A 24,978-nucleotide genomic window follows, 5' to 3' on the forward strand; every position below is an offset into this window, starting at 1 on the left:
TTCATTTCAAAGTTTTATAGTTCTTTTGGCATCTAGCTAAGGAGGGCTGTTGGAAGGGAACGAGGGGGTAAGGAGTGTATGGGGTAGAGGGATTGGTCAGTGACCGAGGGGGCAGGTGTTATCTCTTAACCATTTTCCTTTTTATTTGGATTCTATTCTGTGAGGCATCATGTTTCAAAAATTGCTGTCAACAGAGGTGCTGAGCGCGCCGCGTCTGCTCTTCCCTCTTCAGTACTGACTCACGCCGGCGTGTGCCTCTGTCGTAGCCTCGGTTCTGCTGCTTGTCTTCTTCGACATTTTGTAGTGCAACTCAATTCTTAAAATACGCATGGTGCTCCCCAAGTTTGAGGGGGAAGGGAGAAGACATCCTACGAGTAAATGTCCTGATCTCTCATATTCCTGCTTCCTCGGCTAGTAGCTTACAGAGTCTCTTTCTTTTTCTTCTACATTTTTACTTTTATCCATGTCTCTGTTGGTCCTACATTTTATGACTTTCTTTTCCTCCTAATAGTCATCTTCCATTGGCCTGTTTGTAAGTATCTACTGTCTTCCTTGTTGTCATCGTAAGTGTTTCTGTACAGGTATATTAGTTTCCTATAGCTGACCCAGTTTCCTGGTCCCTGCATGATTCTTAGTCCTTATTGCTTTGTTTTTGTCATTTAGGTTTCTCCCATGAAGCATCATGTCACAGGTGAGGCCTGCGTACATGAGGCCCTGGGAGGTAGTAATAAAGGGTAACGAGGTAGCCTGCAAACACTCCCGCCTCCTCCCACCCTTTCTTTAGCTTTCCTTCTGTATGGCTGGCCATGTCATCTGCCTCTTCAGAAACCTCCGTGGCCTCTGTCTACCGAAATCCAAGTTCCTTTGCTTGGCATTCAAGGCCTCAATCTGCCTTTCCAATTTTGCATCCTGCCGAGCTCCATCCATACAGAAGACTCAGTGCTCTACACGCACGCCCTGTGCTTTCTGAACCCGTGTGCTTCTTTTTGCCAGAAATTTTCTCTCTCCTCTTTTTCTTCTAGTAACTTCATCTCAAAATCTTACCTAAGGCCCAGCTCAAATATGACTTCCTCCATGAAATTTTCTGTTTAGCTCACCTGCACGTACAAAAGGAGTCAGAATTTTAGACGTAGAAAGGACTTGGAACTCACATGGTCCACACTCCTCATTGTTCAAATGTGCAGATTCATCTTGCTGTCCCTCAGCTTGGTGTGTGTCCTTTCTGCCCACACACTCTCAGGCCTGTGCCCAGACTTTCCATTTGACTTCCGTGGTCTCCTTTGACTTTCTAGTGAACACATCTTGTCTCTTTGACTAGTTTATAAGTTCCGTGAGGCAAAACGGACTCTTCCTCATCTTTGTATTTCTCTCAACACGTAGTCCACGCGCAGTAACGTTTTATTCAACGGTATTGAATATTTGGTCTGCGTGAGACTGTTTGTTTATTTTAAGTGAACAAAGCCCTTTACCATAAGACATCATTCTGATCAGTGTGTGTCCCCGTGAAGCAGTTGAGAGCTTGATTGGTGTGTGACTAGTCCTGAACGACTACCCTTTGAAATAATAACACAACTGTTTAGTGTGATTCAGCCTGCGTTTAGAGCGGCTCACGAAAAGCGAGAGTCTCGGGTATTTCAAATTCCAAGCACGGGCAAGTAGTGTGAATGATTCATCAGGACTTCTTGTTGGGTCACGCTGTGTAGATCTGTATCTTCACGTTAGTTGTTTGTGTCTTAACCCGTGGTCCCAAACTCGCAGTAGGGGAGAGTCGGGCCCCAAGTTAGCCAGCCTGCGGGAATGCCGGCCTTGCCCGCCTTCCCGTGTTAATAGGTTACAGGTTGGGGCAGCAGGGCAGGGCCTATTTCAGAGAGCAAGACCACATTTTCAAGAATGTTTAGATAGCATTTCAATCTGTGGTGGAATTTTGTGTTCGTCTCCTTAGAATCCAGACAGAAAGGAAGCCCAGAAGAAATAATTGCTTTTCCTGTCATCCCCTCCATCTGTCTTTTCCAGCAGTTTGTAACGCAAGGTGAGGGAGAGACTTTTTTTTTCCAGGGAGCTTTTGGGTCCCATCCTTGTCAACTCCTAGGGATAAAAGGCTTGCTGTCCAGCCCTGGCTGACTCTTACTTGACTGGCAAAGACCTGGGAGAGTTATGGACGTTCCAGAATACTGAGTTTTGTAGGTCAAGAGGCCCCAGATTCCCCTCTTCCCTGGAATAGAGGAAAAGTCCGCCTCGAGAACTTGTTTCCTAAGCTTCTGAGGAACACTCGGGAGGAGGGCAATATTACGGACCGAAGGAAATTTCATCTTGATTGTGTTCAGCCAGAACTGTTGTGCTTTCGAATCTGTAAATAATGGGGAAATGTTTACTTCCCATTCATGGTGTCTTAAAAGATAGTTTTAGCAAAAATTTTTGAAAAGCAGTGCTTCTCACTAAAAAATTACTTCTGAGGAGGCAGTGATTTAGAAATCGAAGACACAGTAAGGCACTTTCTTTGCTTTTTTGAAATTTCGGAAATACCAGCTGCCGGGTTAGCACTCTGTTCCACATTTTGGAGAGCCTCGGATTGTGGACCACCTCCTACGTGGCAGACTTGAACTGGTTTAGTCTGTGACCTCCCCTAACCAGGCTCTGATGCTCGTACAAAGTTAATACAGCACGGCATTCTCCCCATTTTCTTCTGCTGAAATCATCAGGCAAAAGCTTTAATTAAATGCCCACATGTTTCAGACTTTGTGGATAAGATGAGTCAGTTTAACTAATACATGATCCGATATGCTACGAACCTTACGCAGCTTCCTGAGAGTGAAAACAGACAGCTTGACCATGGGTAGAAAGAGCTGAGAAGAGGAGTGGGTTGGAAAAAGAAAAGGTTGCCGTACGAAATTTCAAGAGCGGCCAAAACTTGACCGATTCCCAGTGTGCTCACTGAGAAACACCAAAAGGATCAGCCACTGGGCTTCTGTCTCTGTGGAGCCTGGCTGCCATGTTACTGCTGCATCAGAGCAAGACTAAGGTTTGGGAGGGGAAGAAATTGTTAATTGCCTCTCCACCTCAGCTCACTAAAATGTGACCGTAAGAAGCTTCAAGTATCCACAGTACAGTCTCACACCCGGTTCAGGAATCCTTTTTTTTTTTTTTTTTTTTTTTTGGTAAAGATTTTATTTATTTATTTGACAGAGATAGGAACAGCCAGCGAGAGAGGGAACACAAGCAGGGGGAGTGGGAGAGGAAGAAGCAGGCTCATAGTGGAGGAGCCCGATGTGGGGCTCGATCCCAGAACGCCGGGATCACGCCCTGAGCCGAAGGCAGACGCTCAACCACTGTGCCACCCGGGCGCCCCTAGGAATCCTTTCTATGATGTCGCTGACGTTTCATTGGCCTGCTTCTGCTTGGGTACTCATGGTGATGGGCAGCTCACTGTTTGTTCTACAGGACAGTCTCAGTCTATTCTAGTTTCGAACAGCTTTAATTGTAAGAAACTTCTCTCTTAGACTGAGCTGAAATAGTAAAATGGACCTCATTGTAACTTCTCATTGCTCTTAGTTCTGCCAGCTGGATGGGTGTAAGCCCAATCCCTTTTCCTTATTATAGTTTCTAAAATTTTAAATGGATATTATGTTTCTTTCTGCGTGTTCCTTTTTCTAGGCTAACCATTCTTAGTTTCTTCAGCTTTATGATCTGATTTCCAGACCCTTTATCATCCCGGTTGCCTTGTAGTTTATCAGCATCGTTCTTAAAAAGTGGTTCCTGGCCAGGAGTAGACATACTGTGTGGACACACAGTGGGACAGCCTGTCTCCTTGTTCTGCACTGGGGCTGTTAATGTGGGAACTGGGGGCTCAGGGGGACTGAAGTTAATGATTATAATTCCTGAAGTTAATTATTCTTTTTTGTATGAATAGATTTATTTCTTAGTACTCATTGGATTTTCTAAATCCTCTAAGGAGTCCGTGACTCTTCAGAAGTTAAGGGCCCCTGGTTTAGACATCATTCTTCCATTAGCTCGGACTGGCTGAAATTTTTGGCAGCTCTGTCATGCTGTTGGCTTCTGCCGACAGTCGAGTTGGCAATTCTCCGAAACCCCCAGCTCAAGAGCTGCGAACAGATGCCCACAGAGCTAAGAAAGTGACCAAAATGGCTTCGGCAGGCCGGTGTGCACCCACATGCATCCCGTGGGCGAGTGAATGCCCTGTCTCTTCGAGCCCAGTTCAAACCAGCTGTGCTCAGGTCTGACTGCAGACCTGGAGATGCCAGATCTATCAGTCTTTCAAGAGAAGCCGGAAATCCGGATTTTTATGTGATTCTCCAAATTTTTAGTTGTTGGCTTAGTGTCTTTCACAAATACTGCTAAGGCCAAACAAAACACATCTGTGCCAACAGTTCGCAACATCTGCCCCAGGTCTTTTTTCATATGAACTGTTTTTCAACTTTTCCCTCCTCTGTTTGTTTAAGAGATTCTTTTGAGAGCAAGTGCTGGACTTTATGTTCGGCACCCACCCCCCCCCCCAGTTTCATCTTGCTAATTGAGCTTGATTGTCCCAGCTAGTCGAGGCCTTTTGGAATCTTGATGACCTCCCTGTTTATCATTAGCTGACTTGCCAGGCCTGCCTTGTCTTCATTCACGTTGTAGATGGAAAGGTTGAACAGGGTGGGTTCAGAGCCACGTGGCATGCTATGAGAGACTTACTCTTCTCTTCCTTATCCTCATTTTGGTACAAAGTGCCAGGCCCAGAAAACAAAGTATTTCTTCCTGTCCTTGGTATCTGTCCAGGGCCATGTTTCTTAAATTTTCTATGTCTCCATTTTCCTCAGAAGAGGGGACACTAATCTTACTTGCCTTCTCTTTTCTTGGCGATATCATAAGGATTTATTAACTAAATCAGTAAAGCTTGTTGCCTTCCACAGAGAAAGTGTTCTTTGCTTTCCATCCTCAAAATTAGCCTATCATCTAATTCAGGCGTTAGAATGAAAATTACTGGGGCGCCTGGGTGGCTCAGTCAGTTAAGCGTCTGCCTTCGGCTCAGGTCGTGATCCCGGAGTCCTGGGATTGAGCCCCATGTCTGGCTCCCCACTCGGTGGAGAGCCTGCTTCTCCTTCTGTCCCTCACCCCTCATCCAGCTCACTCTCCCTCTCTCAAAAAAAAAAAAAAAAAAAAAGTATGAAAATAACTGTGCTCCCCAAGACCCTGAACTAGGTAAATGGTGAGGGTTCACAGCCTAACATTGGTCTTCATTCATTATTTGGGTTATGAATTTGTATTTGTCAGCTCTCTAGCAGGGTGGTTGGAATTTTTCCCCTCTATCACTTCAAATTTATTCTCTCTCATCCTCTCTTTGGGAGGAAAATGAAGCCCATTGATGGAAGAAAATAAACGGCATTACTATTAAAGGGACTATAAATAGTTTGAAAAGGAAGGAGAGGGGGCATGTCACTCGCTTCCTCCTGCTGAAACATACTAAATCTAAAGCAATTGAGCTTTTAAAGCATACGCTCAAATTTTTCCATTAGTGACTGAGAATGGTTAGGCATTTTTTGTTTCTTTTACTTTTTTTTTTTTAATTATATTTTTCAAAACATCTGCAGAAGACAATAACCGTCGGAAATTGCTAAGACCTTAGAATGACCTGGGAGTGCAGGCAGCACTAGGACCACCCAGTGGGGCAGTGCTGGAGTCGGGTTGTGAGGGTTCTTAGGGCTCTGTGCCTTGCTTGCAGCCTTTCGTAGGGGAGTGGGGTCCTTGGTTTTGATGGAGGCTCCCCAACCAGGATTTCTGACATCTGGTGTAGAGGTCAAGGTCGGTTTGCCTTTATTTGACAAGTTGATTCTGAGTGAGTGTTCGGTTTGGCCTGCCTGCAGAGCACTACTGACTGTGGTCCGGACGAGGACTTGTAGTGACTGGGCCAGTCTTAGCACCGTGCTGCATCCTGTTTACTGCACGGGAGCCTTCACAGCACGTTTTGGCAGAGTGACTTGGCCACTGTGAATTGGAACCCCTCGCCACTTGTCTTCTAAAAATCTCTGATCTTAAGACAGCCCGTAAGGATTTCACACAGCTGTCTTCTCTCTCCTCTGTGCACAGTGAAGGACTGAGCATTTCATTTGAATTCTCTAAGGGCTGGGGTGATGGGATGTTGTCACTGATGTAACATTGGATGGCAGCCTGGGTCAAGTGAAAAAACTTCTGAATTTAAGTTTTGGCCGTGCCACTGAGTGTGACTTCAGACAAGTTACGTAGCTTCTCCGAGCCTCAGGTTCTTCCTCTGTGATAAGAAGATAGTCGTGTGTAGTTGAAGGCGGTGGGGCTCAGTGTGCCCGTCACACGGCCGATCCGCTGCCGTGGGTTCCGATGTCGCCCGCTGGAATATCCTAGTGCTGTGCGTCCAGGCAGCGGTCACGGTCCTGGGGCTTTTCCAGCAGCTCCACTCCTTTCCGTTCCTACTTGCCTTGCTTCAGACCAGCTCTGGGTTGGTTTGCTCTGCAAGCCTCCCTGCTGCTCCTCAGGTGCTGCTGTCGGAATGGAAATTGCAGCACAGCTTCCCCGTGATCTGGAATACCTGTTCCAACAGAGGCGCCCAAAGGTTCTGTTCTCCTGTCCTGTCCCTAAGACCTGCGTCATCTGTTTGCCGGGGTTGCCCCTCACCCAGGGGTTTAAAAATGGCTTCCGAGAGATGGCTTTGGCAGCGGTTCTCAGGGCTTCGCACATTTCCTCCAGCACCCGCTCCTCTCCTCCCCCGGCTCTGCGCCACGAGAGGAGGCCCTTTCCAGTTTCCCACTCTGCAGTTCTCACGAGCGCGCAGCAGAGCTCTCGGGAAGGAGCCTGAGAATGGGGTGTGCGGCGCTGTGCGTGTGCGGCTCCCGGACGTTCTGTCCCGCTGCACTAGCCCTGCACTCGCCGCTGCTAATTTGTTGGAAATTTTAGTTGATTCCTTCCTGTCTGCTTGAACAGCTGTGCCGTATAGGAGGTGGTCCTCGGATATCCCCATCTCTCCGTGGGGAGCCTGGCCCTCCTTGGATTTCAGGATACTTGGTTGCCTTCAGCTCTCTGATGGGTTCAAGAGGAGTTAAGATTTTTCAGTTGTTTATTGTTTTCTCATCGTTCATACAAGAGCAGTGCTCTTTCCGGCCTTCTGCATCCTAGGCAAAAGCACAGCTGACCAAGGGCTTTTAAAGTAGCATGGTACGGTAAGTTCGTTAAGAAGATTTTAGATTCCATATGCAGCTAATCGTTAAGAATCTACCACTTCTCAAGTTTTGATGTAGTTTCAGGGAGGATTACCAATAAGCACCTGAGAAAGGTATTGCAACATTTTTTTCTTTTCTAACTACTAATCTGTGTGAAGCCAAATTTTCATCATATTTTTCAACCACAGCAAGATACCACAGCCGAGCCGATACGGAAGCACACATGCGAGTCCAGCTGGCCTCTGTCCAAGTCGACACCGAAGATAATTGCAAAGGCACAGAAACAGTGCCACCGTTTTCACGAAATTTGTTTTGTTTGGGGGGAGTAAAGGTTTTTGGGTTTTGTTTTTTTTTAAAGATTTTGAGAGAGAGAGAGAACACAAGCAGGGGGAAGGCGCAGAGGGAGAAGCAGACTCCCAGCTGAGCAGGGAGCCTGACGCAGGGCTTAATCCCAGGACCCTGGGATCATGACCCGAGCTGAAGGCAGATGCTTAACTGGCTGAGATACCCAGGTGCCCAATAGAGTTATTTTTCATAAAAATATGTTATTTATGTTAACACGTAATGAGCTTATTGTAATTTTTAAATGGATTAATAGATTAATGGTTTTTAAGTTTCTCAGCATTAATTTCCAATATGGTATCTATCAATAGGTACAGTCCACAAAAACAAAATCTCTTTGGGGCCCTCAGTAATTTCCAAGGGTATGAAGGGACCCTGAGATAAAAAGTTTTAGAGATGCTCTTTCTGAGTAACATTTCAGTGTTAAGTAAGTAGGGACCTCAAACAGTTCGTTCTTTTTTTTTTTTTTTAAGATTTTATGTATTTATTTGACAGAAGAGAGAAGTGACAGAAGAGAGAGCAAGTGACCACAAGAAGGGGAGCACACAAGCAGGGGGAGCACTCAGTAGGGAGCCCTATGTGGGACTTGATCCCTGGACCCTCGGTTCATGACCTGAGCTGAAGGTGGAGACTTAATGACTGAGCCACCCAGGCACCACCCCCCCCCCCCCCGCCCAGGCAGTTTGTTCTTGATTTTTATAACAGTGACTCTGATTAGTATATTTGTTCATTCACTCACTCAGTAAATATTGAGTGAGTGCCTTCTGTATGCTGGGAACTATTCTAGGCATTGAGGATAATGCCGACAAACTAAGCAAAGAGACATGAATTGTGATGTTCACTTGTTTCCGGATTCTGTGGCTGTTAAGGAGTTAGACCTGTGACCTTGGTTCACTAAGCATGTTTGCCAGAAAACAGGTATAGAAACTTATCATATGACTTCTCAGTTTCTACTGATGATCATACGGCTTTTCCATCTCATCAGTTAGCTTTGCTTTTTGCTTTTTGGTGTTTTTTTTTTCAGATTTTATTTATTTATTAGAGAGAGTGAGAGAGAGTGAAAAAGAGAGCATGAGTGCGGGGAGGAGGAGAGGGAGAGGGAGAAGCAGACTCCCCGCCAAGCAGGGAGCCCAACACAGGGCTCCATCCCAGGACTCTGGGATCATGACCTGAGCCGAAGGCAGATGCCCAACCGACTAAGCCACCCAGGTGCTCCTCGGTTTTGTTTTTTTAATATTTAATCCAGGATTTGCATTCATATTCAAACACTTCGTTCCTTTTTTATGACTGAATAATATTCTGCTGTGTGTGTATACCACATTTTGTGTATCTCTTCCTCTGTTCGTGGGCACTCGGTCATTTCCACCTTTTGGGTATTGTGAACAATGCTGTGGTGAACATTGACAGATATCTCTTTGAATCCCTCCTCTGAGTTCCTCTTAGTATATGCCTAGGCATCGAATTGCTGGATCATACAGTAATTTTTAATCATTTCAATATTTAATTTCTTCGGACACATTTTTTTCCCCACATTGTTCTGAACTTTAATAGATTTATTTTTCCACTAGACAAGCGTACGTTCCTATTTTGTTTTCACTTAATCCATAGGGCCTGTGTCTTCAGATTAGCTGGAGAGTCCTATAAGTTTCTGTGTTCAGTACCTGCTAACAGTGGTGCTGCCCCCTCCAACCAGGAAAACTACCCAGATTATTTCTTTTAGCTAGGAAGTCCAGCAGTTGGACTCTTTCCTCCCTGACCTTAGAAACACATCAAGTCCCACTTGTGTGCAGCATGACTACTGAAAATGGTTTTGGGAAAATAGTGTGCCAAGAAGAAACACTGAAGTTTATTATTCTTCTGAGCCCTCTCCATATAAATTGGCACTCTTCAGGAGCCAAGCAAGAAGGTCAAGCCTAACTTTTGCCATCTGCTTGTTTCCATGTTAAAGGCAGTCACAAGTTTAAACTAGAGTCTCTGCATCTAAAGAGGAAAATGCCATTCATCAGTACTGTAACTGCTCTGGCTATTACCCAGGTTGCTCTTACTGTGGACTGCTCGTGGTTAGTGATTTTAGAAGGAAAATTCCACCTTAGTTTGAGGTTGCACATTAGGAAAATTGCTGACAGGGCAAAGCTTTCTGGGTTCCAGGTCTTTGACACAATAAGTCATTCAGATATGTTTAAACAATGGATGGAAATTTGAAACTCTGTCTTCATGTAAGAACTTGACCTCCTTTTTCCTCTTCCTTTTTTCGTCCGTGGAAAGACAGAATTTAGAACAGCAGGAGTTCAGGGCTGTGGTTGCTCTGTCATCCTTTCCATTTTTAAATCCCTGCGAGTCTGTAATGTAGCTATAAAGTTTCCTTTCCTGTAATTTGGACTCTGAGGTCTCCTCTAGAAGGAGATTAATTTTGCAAAACTAGAGATAATGCTTTTTTAGTCTGCTTTGGTTTGGTGCCTGTAGCCATCTAGATTAAAGCTCTAAAGCATGTAAGAAACTTACCGTCCTTCATATAGGATTGGGTCACGTGCCAGGATTTTTGACTCTCGTTTCCGCGTGAGATTGTAAACGCTGAGCAGATACCGTGTTCATCTCCAGGTGCTGTATGTGATACCTAGAATGTGGATGTTAGGCAGCCCATATTAGTGCTACTCTCATAATGGCCTCCAACCAGAAGGGGGACATTTCTTCTCGAGTTGTACTTACAGACAGGTAAATTTGATGATCCAAATACTGCCTTCTATAACACAGAAGAAGAGGTGAACTCTAAGGGGTCTTTACCCCATCTCAGACCTAATTGCTCACCTTTGTCTCCTTGTCATAATTCTGAACTTTTCTTGTTCTCATTCTCCTAAGCGCAGTAGGGACAGATAGCCAACTGCTACTCATATGGTAATATCATTTATGGTAGGCCAAGTGCTACACTCTTTTTTTTCATTGAATACTTGGAGATTCTGATCTTTGGAGACTTCTGGTGACTGGATTAGCATCTTGTGGTCAGGTTCCGATACATTTTTTTTTAAAAGGTTTTATTTATTTGAGGGGGGTGCAGAGAGAGAGAGAGAGGGAGAGAGAGTACAAGCAGGGGGAGGGGCAGAGGGAGAGGGAGAACCAGACTCCCCATTGAGCAGGGAAGCCTGACATGGGCCTCGATCCCAGGACCCTAAGATCATGACCTGAGCTGAAGGCAAACGCTTAACCGCCTGAGCCACCCAGGCGCCCCAGGTTCCAGTACATTCGTCAGCCCTGTAGTTACCCACATCTCTGGAATTAAGAATGAACTGTCATAAGACCAATGTGTCTTTCTCGATTGATTCACTATAAGCAAAGACATGTTTGAGTCATTTTGACAGAAGGTAAGTTTGGAGTCTTTTGTCTGGATCTATAATGCTAATGTTTTACTACAACGTAAATACTACAAAATACAGGATAAATATGTTATCTCACCTTCTACAAAATGTTGTTGCACGTATTGCTTGATGTGCACAAAGATGTGAACTAGCCATATAGGTGTTATTCTCCCCCATTTTTCAGATGAAGAAACAGGCTCAGACAGGTCCTGTGACTTGCCCCGAATCACAGTCAGTCAATCACAGATCCAGATTTTCTGACTCCCAGGATGCTGTGTCCTTGTCCAGCCCAAATTCTCTTTTGAAACAGTGACAAACTTTAAAAGCAAGTTTGGGGGCCGCATTTTTCTACTTCGGAGCCTGAAAGGTTAAGTCGTTCACAAAGGAGTCCTAGCAATGACAGTGACCGTGGCCTGGTTAGCCTGCAGTGTCCGTGTCAGCATGATGAGGAAACGGGGCTGGAAGTAGAGCTCAGGTTTGAGCACAGAGAGCTGCATGGTTTGTGTAGACCTGGGGTATTGGAGAGAGTTCAGTGAAATAAGAAGAGAAGATCGTTCAGATGAAACACCAGCGGGGGTTCCGTAGCCTAAAGGGCATTTGGTACAGAAGGTATCTCCAAAAATCAGCTGAAGGAGCATCCAGATGTCAGCACAAAAGGTTGTTTTCTTCTGAATGAAGACTCATGATCTAGGTGAGAGTGTCTAGGTGACTAAAGAGCAGCAGTAAAATAGGGGGGATTCGAATTTAACTTGACAATCAGGAAGTCCGAGCTGTTTGTGGGAAGCAGTCCTCTGTGAAACTTGGACAAATGGTTCCTTGAAGCGTGCCCATCTCCGAAAATATTGCATTTCTCTACCTTTTATTCGGCTGAGATGTTTGTTTAAACACTTCCTTCTCGTTGCCATTTGAGGCTGTTGCTTTCAATGTGCTCATCCCCCAGGTTACATTTCTGCAGAGGGAGCTATGCTCGAATGCATTCGCCTCTCCCAGCTATTTCAGGGCTAACGTGTTTTTAAATTATGGGTGGTAACAGATATAAGCAGAACTTTAAAATGTCAATGTTTAGTCTTGTTTGGGCACTGCTGAATTTCTGTCCCAGTCTCGTCTTGTGATTTTAACTTCTGGCTTGTCTCCTAAAAACAATAAAAATGAACTCTTTGGTTCATGTTTTCAGTGGATGCGGTTTGCAGAAATCATAAATAAAAGTGACTTAGGTGGAACAGAGCATTTTAACAAATAAGGTGAGAATGACTCCTTTTGCCCTTTACATTCTTTCGGTTCACAAACTTGGAAAGAAATCTGTGCTTTAAATAAAACCCCTTTATACTTAAGGTTTCTGAATGGGCAGTGGAGAAGTTAGTGTTAACACCAGTGATTCTCATCTCATGGGTGCCCATTTGGCATTTGACAATGACTGCCAGACCTAGATGGTACCCGGTGTGTTCTAGGATACAGGGAAACTGTGCACATGCCACCATCCATAGCTATGAGATTCCTGTGGCTTCTGTTTGGAGCCGTTATGGGGACTCGGCTGCATTGTTACTATTGCGGAGGCTTCTTCAAGCACCTCTTCTCCAGCTGTGGATGCCCTGTTGCCATAGCAACAGTTCTTGGCGATGCCAGGGGTGGCAGGCAGTATCAAAACAAGGGACATTCCATAAATAAGGGCTATTTATGCCTAGCTGTCTACCTCTGGTAGATGTCCCTTGCTTTCCAAATGATTCTGGCATTCTTTATCCGTACCGTCTTTGTGTCATTATCCTGCAGTTCTTTCTGTTTCTTACATGTATTCCTTATAAGCTCTTTGAAGACGCGTCCCCATCTAGTGATCTTTTCTTCTCAGTATCTGGCGTAGTACATATAATAGGCTTCCTTTTTATTGAAGAAGCGAACAAAAGATTGAAACTTTTTTTTTTCCTGGAGAATGTCTCATTTTCAACATAGTTCAAAGGTACAGTTTCCATGAGCCATTCTTCTGCCTATGCCTGTAGGTGTTGAAGTTAACCAGCTTACTTACAAACTCGAAAGGATGGGTCGACAACCTTTGGCTATTGAAGGGAGAGTCACATTTGAAATCTCGTACTCCATCTGGGAGATCTGGGAATAATATTAATAATGGCCATTTAGCGAGCCCCTTTTATGAGCTGAGTCCTCCGTCAGGACTGTCTCGGGTGCAGAAGACAAAATCCCAGTTCAAGCAGGCTTAGGCCAAAAGGGGGACTGTTTGAAAGGCATTTGTGACTTGTTTTGAAGAAGTCGAAGTCAGACCATGGAAGAGTAGTATCTCAGCTGAGCTTGTCAAACAATTCAAGTCCGGGATTGGAATAACGCTCAGAATTTTTCTATGTCTTTCTCTCTGCATGTGTCGGCTTCATCATCCCTACCTGGAGACCAGCCTCCTTCCCCAAGTGGGGAACGTTGCCACTCTCTAACTTAGCTTCTCATCTTGGGGCTCCCACCAGAGAGAGATGAACACTCTTTGCCAATTTATTCTGGAAAGTCACAAGAAAACTATTTGGCTCAGCTTGGACCAGGCCTGCTTCTGAGAGAGCGGCCTCTATAAGAGCATGATGAGAGGAAGATTCCCAGAAAGAAGGAACTGGGTAAACAGCTCAAAGGTGTTCACGAATAAGCCCTATATTCCTTCCTAACAAAATGTCTTTGAGGTAGGAGCTCCTGTTCTACAAATGGTGAGCTTGTGCCTCCTAGAAGTAAAGTGGCTTGATAGAGATCACACCGTAAGTGCCAAGGCCAACACTCAAATCCCAGTCTGCTGGTTCAGAAACCCTTGTTTTTTACTAATATGATGCACTGCTTTTCCAAACATAGGGAAGGAACTGGCAGACAAATGTAAAGTCGGACGACAGATGATAGCAGAATAGTGGGAAAATACAGCATTCTTCCCAGGAACCTTGAATATTACCACCGTGTTTTTTCAAGGAATGTAAAGCCATATCGGTTCTTCTGAGAATGATTAACCTTTTCCTCCTTCCTGCCGTGGTGACAAATGGGATCTCAGTTTCAGATCTCTTAGAGGCTGCCTGTGGACCCACAGGATAAAAGCAATACAATTCTCTAATAGAGCAAACTACAAAATTACATGCCTCTGAGAGCCAAAGGGGACATTAATTTCTCAAGGCATTTCCATTGGCTCAGATCTCCTCTGTCTACACAGGTGGCAAATGACAATTCTGGAAAAAAAAATTTTTTAAAGATGAAAGAAAAAAGCAGTAGAGTCTGTGATGCCAAGTTCCATGCTGCTTCTCCTCTGTGCACAGGACCTGACATGGCTTTGGTGGTCTGTTCATCTACTTCAGGAGGCAAGGAAAATGAAGAAGGACGGTTACAGTTAATGATGCAAAAAATACAGAGATAGCCTCATTGGTTCTGCTCAGTCTTCTAAGCTCGCTCAGTGGGATGCTTTGCCTCTCCCAGTGGTAGCATTTGAGTTTCTAAAGAGGACCAGTGTAGTCACTGCTGCTTAGTAACACCCTCGAATGCAGGCTGGAGCCACGCTCCTGGGCTCAGTGTAGAAATTCCGGTAAGGGTAGATCGAAAGCAGACATTTTTGGGTGATTAGTTCTGTTTTTAATCCGCATACAGCTTGGAATGGGAAAGTAGCCACGTTTTATTTTAAAGAGTGTCTAGGGATAGTGCCAGAATCTTTCTTTCAGCACATTTTCTCATTAGCCAGGTAGTAAAAGTGTTTTGGTATTACTTAAAAATAAAATCTTAACCTTTTGTAGATCTTTAATAATTCTTCCAAATGACAAAGCGCTCTTCCTCCTGTGTAATTGATTATTAGAGATTAGACAGCCAACATTGGGCTGCGTGTTGAGAATGGACTTGCTTGATGGCGTGGGCTTCAGAAGACCCTTATCGACTCTGGAAAATGAATTGTATTAAATTTCCTCAACTTCATACATTGTTATAAAAGCAGAAGTATTCCAGTCTGAAAAAAAAAATCTGGCAAACAGTTTCTCTTTCTTTAAGACTGTGAAATGTAAGATTGTGTGAGTCTAATTTGTTTGGTGGAAGGAAAACATGGTACCTTCAGCAGAGACAGTTCTGGCAGGATGCCAGCTTGAGAAGAACAACTTTGGAGAGAAACTCTGAGAAGGGATCGTGCACACTTCTTCAGACCTTGCATCTAAGTATAGAACTTGGTCCCTTTTGCCTTTCTTAGCTGAATGTCATGTGTCTTAGGGTATTTGGCTAGAAGATGGTTCTTATAATCCCATTAGAGCATCACCGTGCATGCCATGTTCAGTAATATCACAGAAGTCAGTCCTTTCTGGTGGGCGGTTGCCTTTCACGTAGTGCTTTTTTACACCATGAGCTGACATTTTTGAGAAGACTCCAAAGGGTTTAGAATTTATTGACCCCTTGCCACATCATGGACATGAGACTCCATATTTGCCAAATATATAACAGTTACAGAAAGCATGGTACTGTGTTTTTGAACCGCTGCTGGTGGGTGTCTGGGTTAGGGAAAGTCAGGGGTGTCAGTCAGCACACCTCACTCAGAGCAGTGGTCTCAGCATGGCTACTCTTCTGAGAAGTGCTCCGTGACAGTTTTAATCAGCTGGCAAGTTTTTGTCAGGTTCCTGCAGTATTCTAGCTTTGGCCAGATGCCGTAGGTGATGAGACTGTATATATGATCAATCACCAGAGTTACTTTTCAATGTGAGAAGAAGCTATTAATAATTATACTGAGGCAGTAGTCATAAACCGAGCCTGTCCTTCTGGCAACCAGCATGGGTGATTGGCCAAACCTATAGGGGATATAAGAATGCCAGTCGTGTCCTTGGTCTGCCCTCTAAAGGACATTTACAGCCCTGTTTGAGAGCTAATACATTTTGTTTTCTGAGAGAGAGAGAGGGCGCGCATGAGTGTGGGGGAAGGGGCAGAGGGAGAAGAGAGAGAGAATCTCAAGCAGGCTCCACACTCAGCTCAGCGAAGAGCCTGACGCAGGGCTCAGTTGTGAGATGAACTAAGCCAAAACCAAGAGTTGGACGCGTCACCAACTGAGCCACCCAGGCGCCCCAAGAGATAATACTTATACACTAAATAATCTAAGAACATCGTAAAAAAGTTCGTCTCTTCTCTAATTGTCCCATTACCAGCCCCCCGCCAACCTCGCGAATCAACTTCTCCTCTTCTGTTGAATAATTCCCACACTTGGCACATACAAGCATTGCTCATCTTCATAATGTCCTCCTTTCACTCCGTTGCCCCATTTTTCTTGTCTTCTCATAGCAAACACTTTTTGAAAAAATAATCTACGCCAGGGGTCGTCAACAGACTTTTCCTGCTAAGGGCCAGACAGTAAATGTTTTATGTGCTGGCCCCTGCTCTCTACTCATCCCCACTTCATCACGTCGTCACAGTCCACTTCCGTTGCCTCGATGCCACTGCGGCTGCTCTTGTCAAGGTCGTCAGCAGCGTCCCTGTTGTCAAATTCAGTGGTAATTCTCTATCCTAATTTAGATAAATTTTTAAAAAAGATTTTATTTATTTGAGAGAAAGAGAGAGCACGTTGTATACAAGCCGGTGGTAGGAGCAAAGGGAGAAAACTCAGAGCCTGACGCAGGACTTGATCTCACAGCCCTGAGATCATGACCTGAGCCCAAATCGAGTTGGATACTCGACTGACTGAGCCACCACGTGCCCATTAATTTACATAAATTTTCAATAGCATAATATATAATCTCTCTTTTCCTCCTCCTTCCAACACTTGTTTGGCTTCTGTGACACCACAGTCCCTCATTTGATTTTCTCTCATGTCACTGGTGCAACAAGGAGACCACATCTTTTCTCTCTTTTTCTTTTCTTCTAGACTTCTGACCACTGCAGTGCCTAAGGGCTCAGCCTGGGTGGTTTTTCTCTTCTCTTTCCTGTCTATGCTGTCTTCCTGGGTGACTTCGAGTCCTACAGACTTAAGCATCATCTATAAACCAATCATTTTCTAAATTTGAATCTCTAGCCTGCGCCTCCCCTCCAAGCTCCAGACTCAGATGTCCAGCTTGATAGCCCCACTGGACCTCAGGTAGGCTGTGCACCTGAATATTGAAATGGAACTCTTGATTTCTGATCCCACCACCACTACACACACCTGCCTGTCAAAACCTCTTCCTTCTGTCTTCGCTACTTAGTAAAGGGAATAAACCAAAACCAAGGAGTAATCCTTGATTCTTTCCTTTCCCTCATTATCCACATCCCGTCATCAGTGAGTCCCGCAGGTCAGATCTTCCTAGAAATCCCGGTCACTCCACTTCTTCCCGCCACCGCTGGCGGCCTACTCTAGACCTACCCCGTTTCTCACCTAGACGGTGGCAGCCCTTCCCAGCAGTCTCTTCCTTCATTCCTCCCTCTGTGTGGCCCCCCACCACATAGCAGCCAGGGCGGTCTTCTACACATGTAAACCATTTGCCAGTCCCTTGTTTAAAACCCTTCAGTGGCTTCTCATTGCACTTTGAACAAAATCCCATGATTTTACCAGGCCTTTGAGGCCCCCCAGACTCCAGCATCTGCCTGCTTCTCCAAAGTATTAGCACTTCCCACTCTGATAAGCCTGCCATCCACTGCCTTACTTTTGGTCCTTCAAAACACCAAGGTCTTTTTCTGCAACAGGATCCTTTATTTGCTGTTCTCTCTACTGGGAATTCTCTTACTCCAGATCTAAAAATCCTGACTCTTGCTCATCCTGCAGGTCCCAGTTCATATGTTCTTTATTCTATGACCACCGTCTTCCCTACTTCCCACCAGCCTGCTTAATTCCTCCAACACACCTGTGCCTCTATGAGACTTTCTTCTTTCTTTCTTTAGTTAGTTGTTTTTCCAATATCTCCCCCCACCTGCCACTCCTTGGAGTAAGTTCCTTAAGGACAGGAAGAAGCACCATGTCTGTCTCATCTGCCATTGGGTTTTCACTGCTTGGAGGAATACCTGGTACGTGGAAGACGTTCAGTAAATATTTATTGATGGGGCACCTGGGTGGCTCAGTCATTAACCTTCTGCATTCGGCTCGGGTCATGGTCCTGGAGTCCTGGGATCAAGCCCCACATTGAGCAGCAGCCCTGCTTCTCCCTCTCTCTCTCTGCTCCTCCCCCAGCTCGTGCTCTCTCTCTCAAATAAAATCTTTAAATAAATAAATATTTGTTGATGATAGAGGGAATAAATTAATGAAATGCTGACTAATGCAGTTGGGACTGTACCTGCCACAGGAATTCAGAGTAACAATTCAGATACAGGTTGTCTTCGGTCACAAGACAGTGACGGTCTGTGTGGCTAGAAAGTGCGACTTTGTGATAGAGTATAGATTTGAAAAATAGCATTTTAAAGTACTCACTACTCTTACTGCTATTATTTTAAAACGTTCTGGCCTGAACAATAGCTTGTAAAGTTGAGATCTTCTTCAGGATGAGTTTGTGGGCCTCCCTTCCTTCTCTTTCTCTCTTCCTACCAAACAAACGAACAAACAAACGAAGAAACAAACAAAAGCTGGTGTTGGCAATGGGCTCTCTGGGCTCCCACAACATTCTGTACGTATCTTTATCATATCTCAATGTTTTTACTGTTTATTATCCTATTTGCCTTATTAGGCAAACTCTTTGAGAGCAGGAATTACATTTTTTACTCCTGTATCTCTAGAACAGCGTTTGTTGATTGAATAAAGTGAATATTAAAATTTGTTCTAGTTCCTGAGCAGTGTGGCTAAAAGACAACGATTTAACAATTATTTCAGAAGGAAAAATGTAATCTAGTGTTTACAGATATCTGAAATCTAAAAATATAGTTTATTCAGAGACAATCATAGAAAAATGCCTTTCTCAAATGGAGAGGAGAGGAATATATGGAGGGTTCTGAGGTGGAAGAAATTATATATATATATGAAGTATATGTATGAAAAAATACGTGTATGTGTGTATAGAGAGTAATTTATTACTCTAGCTACAATTTTACAAAATTCGGTAACACGGCAAGTTAAAACATTTTCCTGTCTCATATCCTAGGTTAGTTAACCCGGTATTTTTTTCAGTATGGGAGGATTGCAGAACTGAATTATGTGGCTTGAAAGAAGGTCTGAAGTTGAAATGCTGGCACGGCCGTAACTACTGTGGCTAGCGTGTTTGTCGCCTGACTATCCTGAGAGCAAAGATGGAGCATGTGTGTGTACCACGATTGATTTTAAAATGCAACTTAATAAACACGCATTGAGCACCTACTGTATTATTCTAGGCACTACCCTCAGTGCCAGTAAGTCACAGTGAATGAGATACGGTCCATGCCTTTCAGGAATGTCATGGTCCAACCAAAAGACACGTTCACAAAAAAATTATTATAAACGTTAAGTATGCACAAAGGATCACAGGCACCCAGATGACGAATGAGTTGATTCCACTGTGTGCTGCGTGTGTGTTTACAGGAGAGGATGTTGGGAGGGAAGGGGAAGAAGTAGCATTTGAACTAGGCCATGGGAGACAACAAAAATTTGCACCCTGTCAGTAGCTGTGTTGAACATTTTATTTTGAAATCTCACTCCTTTGGTTGTAAATGGACATTTGATATTTTATTCCTTTTTATCATTTTAATTTTGTTAGAACTTGGTTTGTCATAATCTTAGGAAATCTGAAGTTGGGTGATATGGTAAACAATGCTGAAGAGACTGGCTTGTATGCTGGGTTTGAGGAGGTGACTATTAGAAATGAGGAAGAGAATTCGTGGGGGGATGGGGAGGTGGAATGAGCGGACAAGGATTCACTCAGGGAGTGGCTTAGGGTAGGAAGCATCAGGTAGTGGGCAGGCCTCGTGGTCGTGCTGAGAGGGAAGGTTCAGTCAAGGGGGTATTATATAACGCATGTCTCTGTGTGTGTACAGAGATGCAGGCTTGCATTTGCTTGGGTGGTCCTGAGGCCTGGAAATAAACCTAATATTTGTGCAGTCTTTTACACCTGTGTCTTTGACTCTTCCCCAAAACTGGAAGTAGGTGCCCTCATCACCACTTTGCAGATGAGGAAACAGATGCCCAGAGAGGTTGCACACAGAGTGAGACAGCACAGGCGGGCCTCACACTGCTGCCTGCTGGCTGGAAAATACAGGCTTTTCTCACACCACCACAGCCGTCTCAGGGGTGCTGAATCCTAGAATGAGAAAGGCAGGATGGCAGGAAGCCAGGAGGAGAGATTGCCAAGTGAGGCATCCCCTTGGGGCAGAATGGGATTGAGAGGAACTGCTCAGCGCAACCCATTTCCATTCCATCTCGTCTTCCGATCATTTCCTACTTTTTAGGTAACATTTCCCAAGTTAGGAATTTTGGGATCTGATAGCAATGCCAACTGTTGTTCGAAGACCAGACTTTCTGGTGATTAACATCCTGTGTCCAGGTGTCAGAAATCACAAGTATAAAAGCTCCTGTGCTCACAAACCTTTGTAGATACAAGTGAAGCAATCCGGCAGAGAAACACACACTGACTGGCCTGCCCCCAGGAGGGGGTGCAAGCAGCTGCCGGAATAGTGTCCCCTCAGACTCGGCCACAATGGGCTAAAGGAACAGCTTCTCAGAGGACCTTCTGGACATGCATTTTAGAAGCCATAACACAGTCCCTTGCAACAGCTCAGTGTGTGAAATTCCTGTTTGGGAGTGAGCCGCACATGGGGCAAGGAACTCCAAAAGCAGCAAGGATTCCCAGTATCAGAAGTGGACAGCCCAGGAAACCTGCGAAGGAAAGGAAGACACAAGCCCTGCCTCCAGCAAGGAAGGAATTTGCAGCAGAGGAGGCCAGCCTGAGTTTGCTTTGGGGGGATGTTTTTTTAAATACAAAGAAGACATATGAATTTGTGGTCTGGAGGTAGCTTTTTCATTGGGTACAGCTGAACACAGGAGTCCAGATCATTCTGTCAGGGCTTCTGTCCTTCTCCCTTCGTCTCGGCTCTGCTTTCCTCTCCCCTCCTTGGGGCGGCCCTCTCAGGGAGGCTGGCTGTTTCCCTGTGCAGGCTGAGAGGGCCACACACAGCCCTAGGCTTACGCTGGCCTTACCATTACATTCAGAGAGGGCTTGTGAGGCCCGGTTAGGACAGGCCACTCTTCAATCCAAAATAAATAAAGTGTGTTTGATGAAATGCAGTATGAGTTCTTCTTCTGGCTGCTGCATCTTTTCTAAGTACATATGTTCTGCACGTGTGTGGTTTTAGCACCCTGACAACTCCCTGAACCTTGCTTCCCCCACTCACGGAAGTGACTGTGGTTTATCATACTTTTAATGCGTGGTGTCCATCTTCTAGGTTTTTCGGTAGAAACATTTGGCTCACCGTTAGCTTGAAGTGTCCCTTTCTAACTTCATGTCATAGGTTTCCATATGGGGTGGTATCAGTGTCTTTAAGGTTTACTGCTGTTCTGGAATCCCCACATACAGTTGATTTTGTTGAAAGTACAGTCTTCTGGAACTTTCAAAATTCAGAGTCTCTCCCAACGTCTGGCCACCTGTGTCTCTCTGTACGCTTTGGCGGTTATTATGGATGTGTGCATGTACATACAGACGCCCAAAAATGCACAAATGTGCATCTCTTGTTTATGCGTTGTTATCAACAACATGCAGTAATCCCTACGGGAGGGAAGAATAAAATAAGACGAAGTCAGAGAGGGAGACAAATCATAAGACACTCTTAATTCTAAGAAATAGACTGCGGGTTGCTGGAGGGGACGTGGGGTGGGGAGATGGGGTAACTGGGTGATGGGCATTAAGGAGGGCACATGATATAATGAGCACTGGGTGTTATATACAACTGATTCATCATGAGTCACTGAACTCTACATCTGAAACATACACTGTACATTAATTGAATTTAATAAATAATAAATAAGTTAATAAAATAATAAATAAAATTAAAAAAATTTTAAAAACAAGTAGTAATCCTTGAGATGGAGGGAGATCATTTTTAAATTAAAACTTTGTGATTCAGGGGGCGCCTGGGTAGCGCAGTCGTTAAGCGTCTGCCTTCGGCTCAGGGCGTGATCCCAGCGTTCCCGGGATCAAGTCCCACATCGGGCTCCTCCGCTGGGAGCCTGCTTCTTCCTCTCCCACTCCCCTGCTGTGTTCCCTCTCTGGCTGGCTGTCTCTCTTTCACATAAATAAATAAAATCTTTAAAAAAAAAAACACAAAACTTTGTGATTCAGGTTGACAAGAATCCTGTGTATTTGCCCGTATCCAAATGCTAGAGTCTGTGTACTACTTTGACGCAGTAAAATTGTCTACATAAGTACAATGAGTCAAGAGAGCTTTATGGTAGTTTTCTTCTGAAACTAGACTTGAATATAGTGTAGTGACCGGTGCTGTCTTGTGTTGCTTCTTGTTTGTCATTTATTTATCTTATTCTAGGCACTTGAAGAGGCCCAGAAAGCTATTCAGCAGCTCTTCGGCAAAATCAAAGATATCAAAGACAAAGCAGAAAAATCAGAGCAAATGGTGAGTTTAGGTTTCTTCCTAACTTTTTTGCACTTGAAGAGGTTAGGTGCTTGTCCAGTCATACTAATTACGGGGCTTTTTCTCCCACTCGCTGCAAACCACAGCACCCACATCTCTAAAGCAAGCCCTGTGAGTACATTCCAGATCGATTCAAGAGGAGCTGCTAGACACACAGTGACTCACCATCCCTGCTGCCCTACATTTGCAGCCCTGTTTTTAAATAGGAAAACTTTTCCTCTTCTTTCCCAAAAATAGTTTTCTTGTCATTTTGGATTCCTTTCTCTGGCATTTGTGCATATCATGTATTTCTCAGTTAAGATATACGATATGTAACTTGGTATAGCATGAAAACTGGTACTGGATCTGGGAGGGGGAATGCCTTCTGCCACCATACATGCTTATGGTTTTGACTAAATTCCCCCTTGACAAATTTGTGTTCCCCGGTGATATACTCAGGAGGCCTGTCCGCCCACCGAGAATCCCGCCTCCCCCACTCCTACTCCATGGGGGGGGACACTATAAAATGTTAGCTCCTGCACTCACATTCTGACCGCGTAATGTCATGTCTCTGAATTGTTTCTGAATTCCAGTTCTTCAGCTGTAAAATAAGAACAGTTAACACCTGCCTTAAAGGATTGCTGAAGAATTAAATGTATGAGGGGCACTGAGCATAGTACTAGGCTTGTGACCGAAGTCGTTACTAATGTCATTTCCCCTCCTTCTTTTGGTTACAAAAACTCCCGAATCTGTACAGTCTTCTTGCCCTGCACCCTCTTCTGATTTACTACAGGAACAGAGCTGATGTCACATTTCTGTGTATCCTTCAGCTGTCTTCCGTGGCCATTCGGCAAGATAGGGAAGGATATGGAGTGGGTGGGGGACGGGCAGTTTGACAGAGTAATGCAGGGCATGACCTCTGAAGGCAGGCTGCCTGGGTTGGGATCCCGCCCCTCTACTTACTAACTGTGGCAAGTTACTGAACCCATCTTGCCTTGGTTTCATCACTGTAAAATGGAGATTATAGTGCTGGGTACATCATAGAATTATGGGAATTAAATGAGATCATGTGTGACACCCATGGCCCCTGAGTAAGGATCGGTTGTTGGTGTTCTTACCGTTAGCTCTTGGGTTCCTCCTCCCAGGCAGGCGGTGTTGGGGGCCTTAACTACCAAATGAGGGGTCACGGAAACAGAAGCCCTTCATCAGAGGAAAAATGTTAATATTTGTGCTTTGTCACCGAATTCAATAGTTCTTGAGAGGAGGCTGTATGTCATCAGAGAGGGATTTGGATTTGTGGTTCTTTCCCCAAGGACGCGCTGCCTCAGCACCATCCACAGGCCATTGAAGCGCGTAAGTTCGTCGCTGTTTTATTTTAAGGCAGTTTGCTCTCCTGGATGGTGCTTTGCTAAAGGGAACAAGAGGTAGGACTGAAGAGAGAACTGATACTTGTTGAGCTCCTTCAGTGTGCCCAATACTATGCCACGGATATCCTTTTGTATAAGTGATCTAATTGAGCTCTCACTGCAGCTTTATGAACTAGGCTTTATTATCATTATTATTTTTATGATTACCCGTCTTTTTTTTTTTTTTTTAAACATTTTATTTGTGTATTTGAAAGAGAGAGCATGAGCAGGGAGCTCAGCTGGGAGCCCGACATGGGGTCAATCCTAGGACCCCGGGGTCATCTCATAGATGAGGAAACTGAGACTCAGTGGGGCTAAGCAGCTTATCCTAGGACACAGAGTTGGTAAGTCGAAGAGCTGAGATTCAACCCTAGAGCCGTCTGAGTCCAAAACCTGCCGTATCATGTTCTGTCCTTTTTTTGGCTGCCCCTGGCTGACAATTAAGGTACATTAACCACGGGTGTTCTGTTTGTGTAATGGTCTCTGGATTTGACCTGAGCGTCCTTTGCGTGAGCTCGGTTTGTCTAGAGAAGCACAGGGTATGTGATGGGGAGAGATGGGAGGTACTGGGAGTGGAGAGACCAGTTACTTCTGGTACAGAGCTCCAGGGAGGGCCTGAAGGATGAATAGAAAGGGACAGTTTTTGTAATGAGGCACAGGAAGAATATTCGGGATTTAGTGGCTGACTAATGATGTAGGAATGAGAAGAGTCACAGAGGACTGTGACTTTTAACGCAAGAGTTAAAGACCCCTGATGTTAGTACTGGAGCAAAGGAAGCTCAAAAGAGGTGCAGGGATTTTTCTGTAGGAAAGAGGGTGATGATTTCAGCGTTGGAAGTGGGTTATCAGATTCTAGGACCAAACTCCTGTACTAGTTCACTATACCACTTTCCCTAAGCTCAGTTATTCGGTGAAGAGGTTCTTAACCTATTCCCAATCTCCCTCCCCCCACGCCATCCCCAGGGAATAGAAATACAGATACTTTGATGGCCTGAGAGTTACAGGGAGAGCGGGCTTGATGGGGAAGTCCCCGTGAAAGAGGCTTTCACTGCCAAGATCCAGGTCAGCTTAGCAGGTTTGTGGGTGTGGAACGAAGCTGCGAGGGTCATAATATTTATGGATTCACCTAGGGTGATCAGACTCTGAAAAATCAGATCACGTGAACTTAACTCACCACCAAGTTTTTCATTTTTTAATGGGAGGTCTTTCCAGTGTCTAGAATATTTGTGC

The 24,978-nt window shown here is 44.7% G+C and overlaps 1 protein-coding gene across 3 annotated transcripts in view; it reads left to right on the forward strand.

The window, feature by feature from the left end:
- VPS53 (VPS53 subunit of GARP complex) overlaps nt 1-24,978 on the forward strand; it is a 136,304-nt gene that overhangs the window by 11,840 nt on the left and 99,486 nt on the right. For 2 of the 3 annotated variants that reach the window (XM_045773639.2, XM_045773641.2), the window contains one exon: nt 22,259-22,345. In XM_045773639.2, the coding sequence (XP_045629595.1) occupies nt 22,259-22,345 (87 nt within the window). Of the gene's footprint in view, nt 1-97; nt 7,188-22,258; nt 22,346-24,978 lie in introns of those variants that run through there. The other variant, XM_087854667.1, reaches the window with a different exon arrangement.

Source organism: Ursus americanus, chromosome 23, assembly GCF_024610735.1.
Source record: "Ursus americanus isolate L20-20 chromosome 23, mUrsAme1.1.p, whole genome shotgun sequence".
Lineage (NCBI taxonomy): Eukaryota > Metazoa > Chordata > Mammalia > Carnivora > Ursidae > Ursus > Ursus americanus.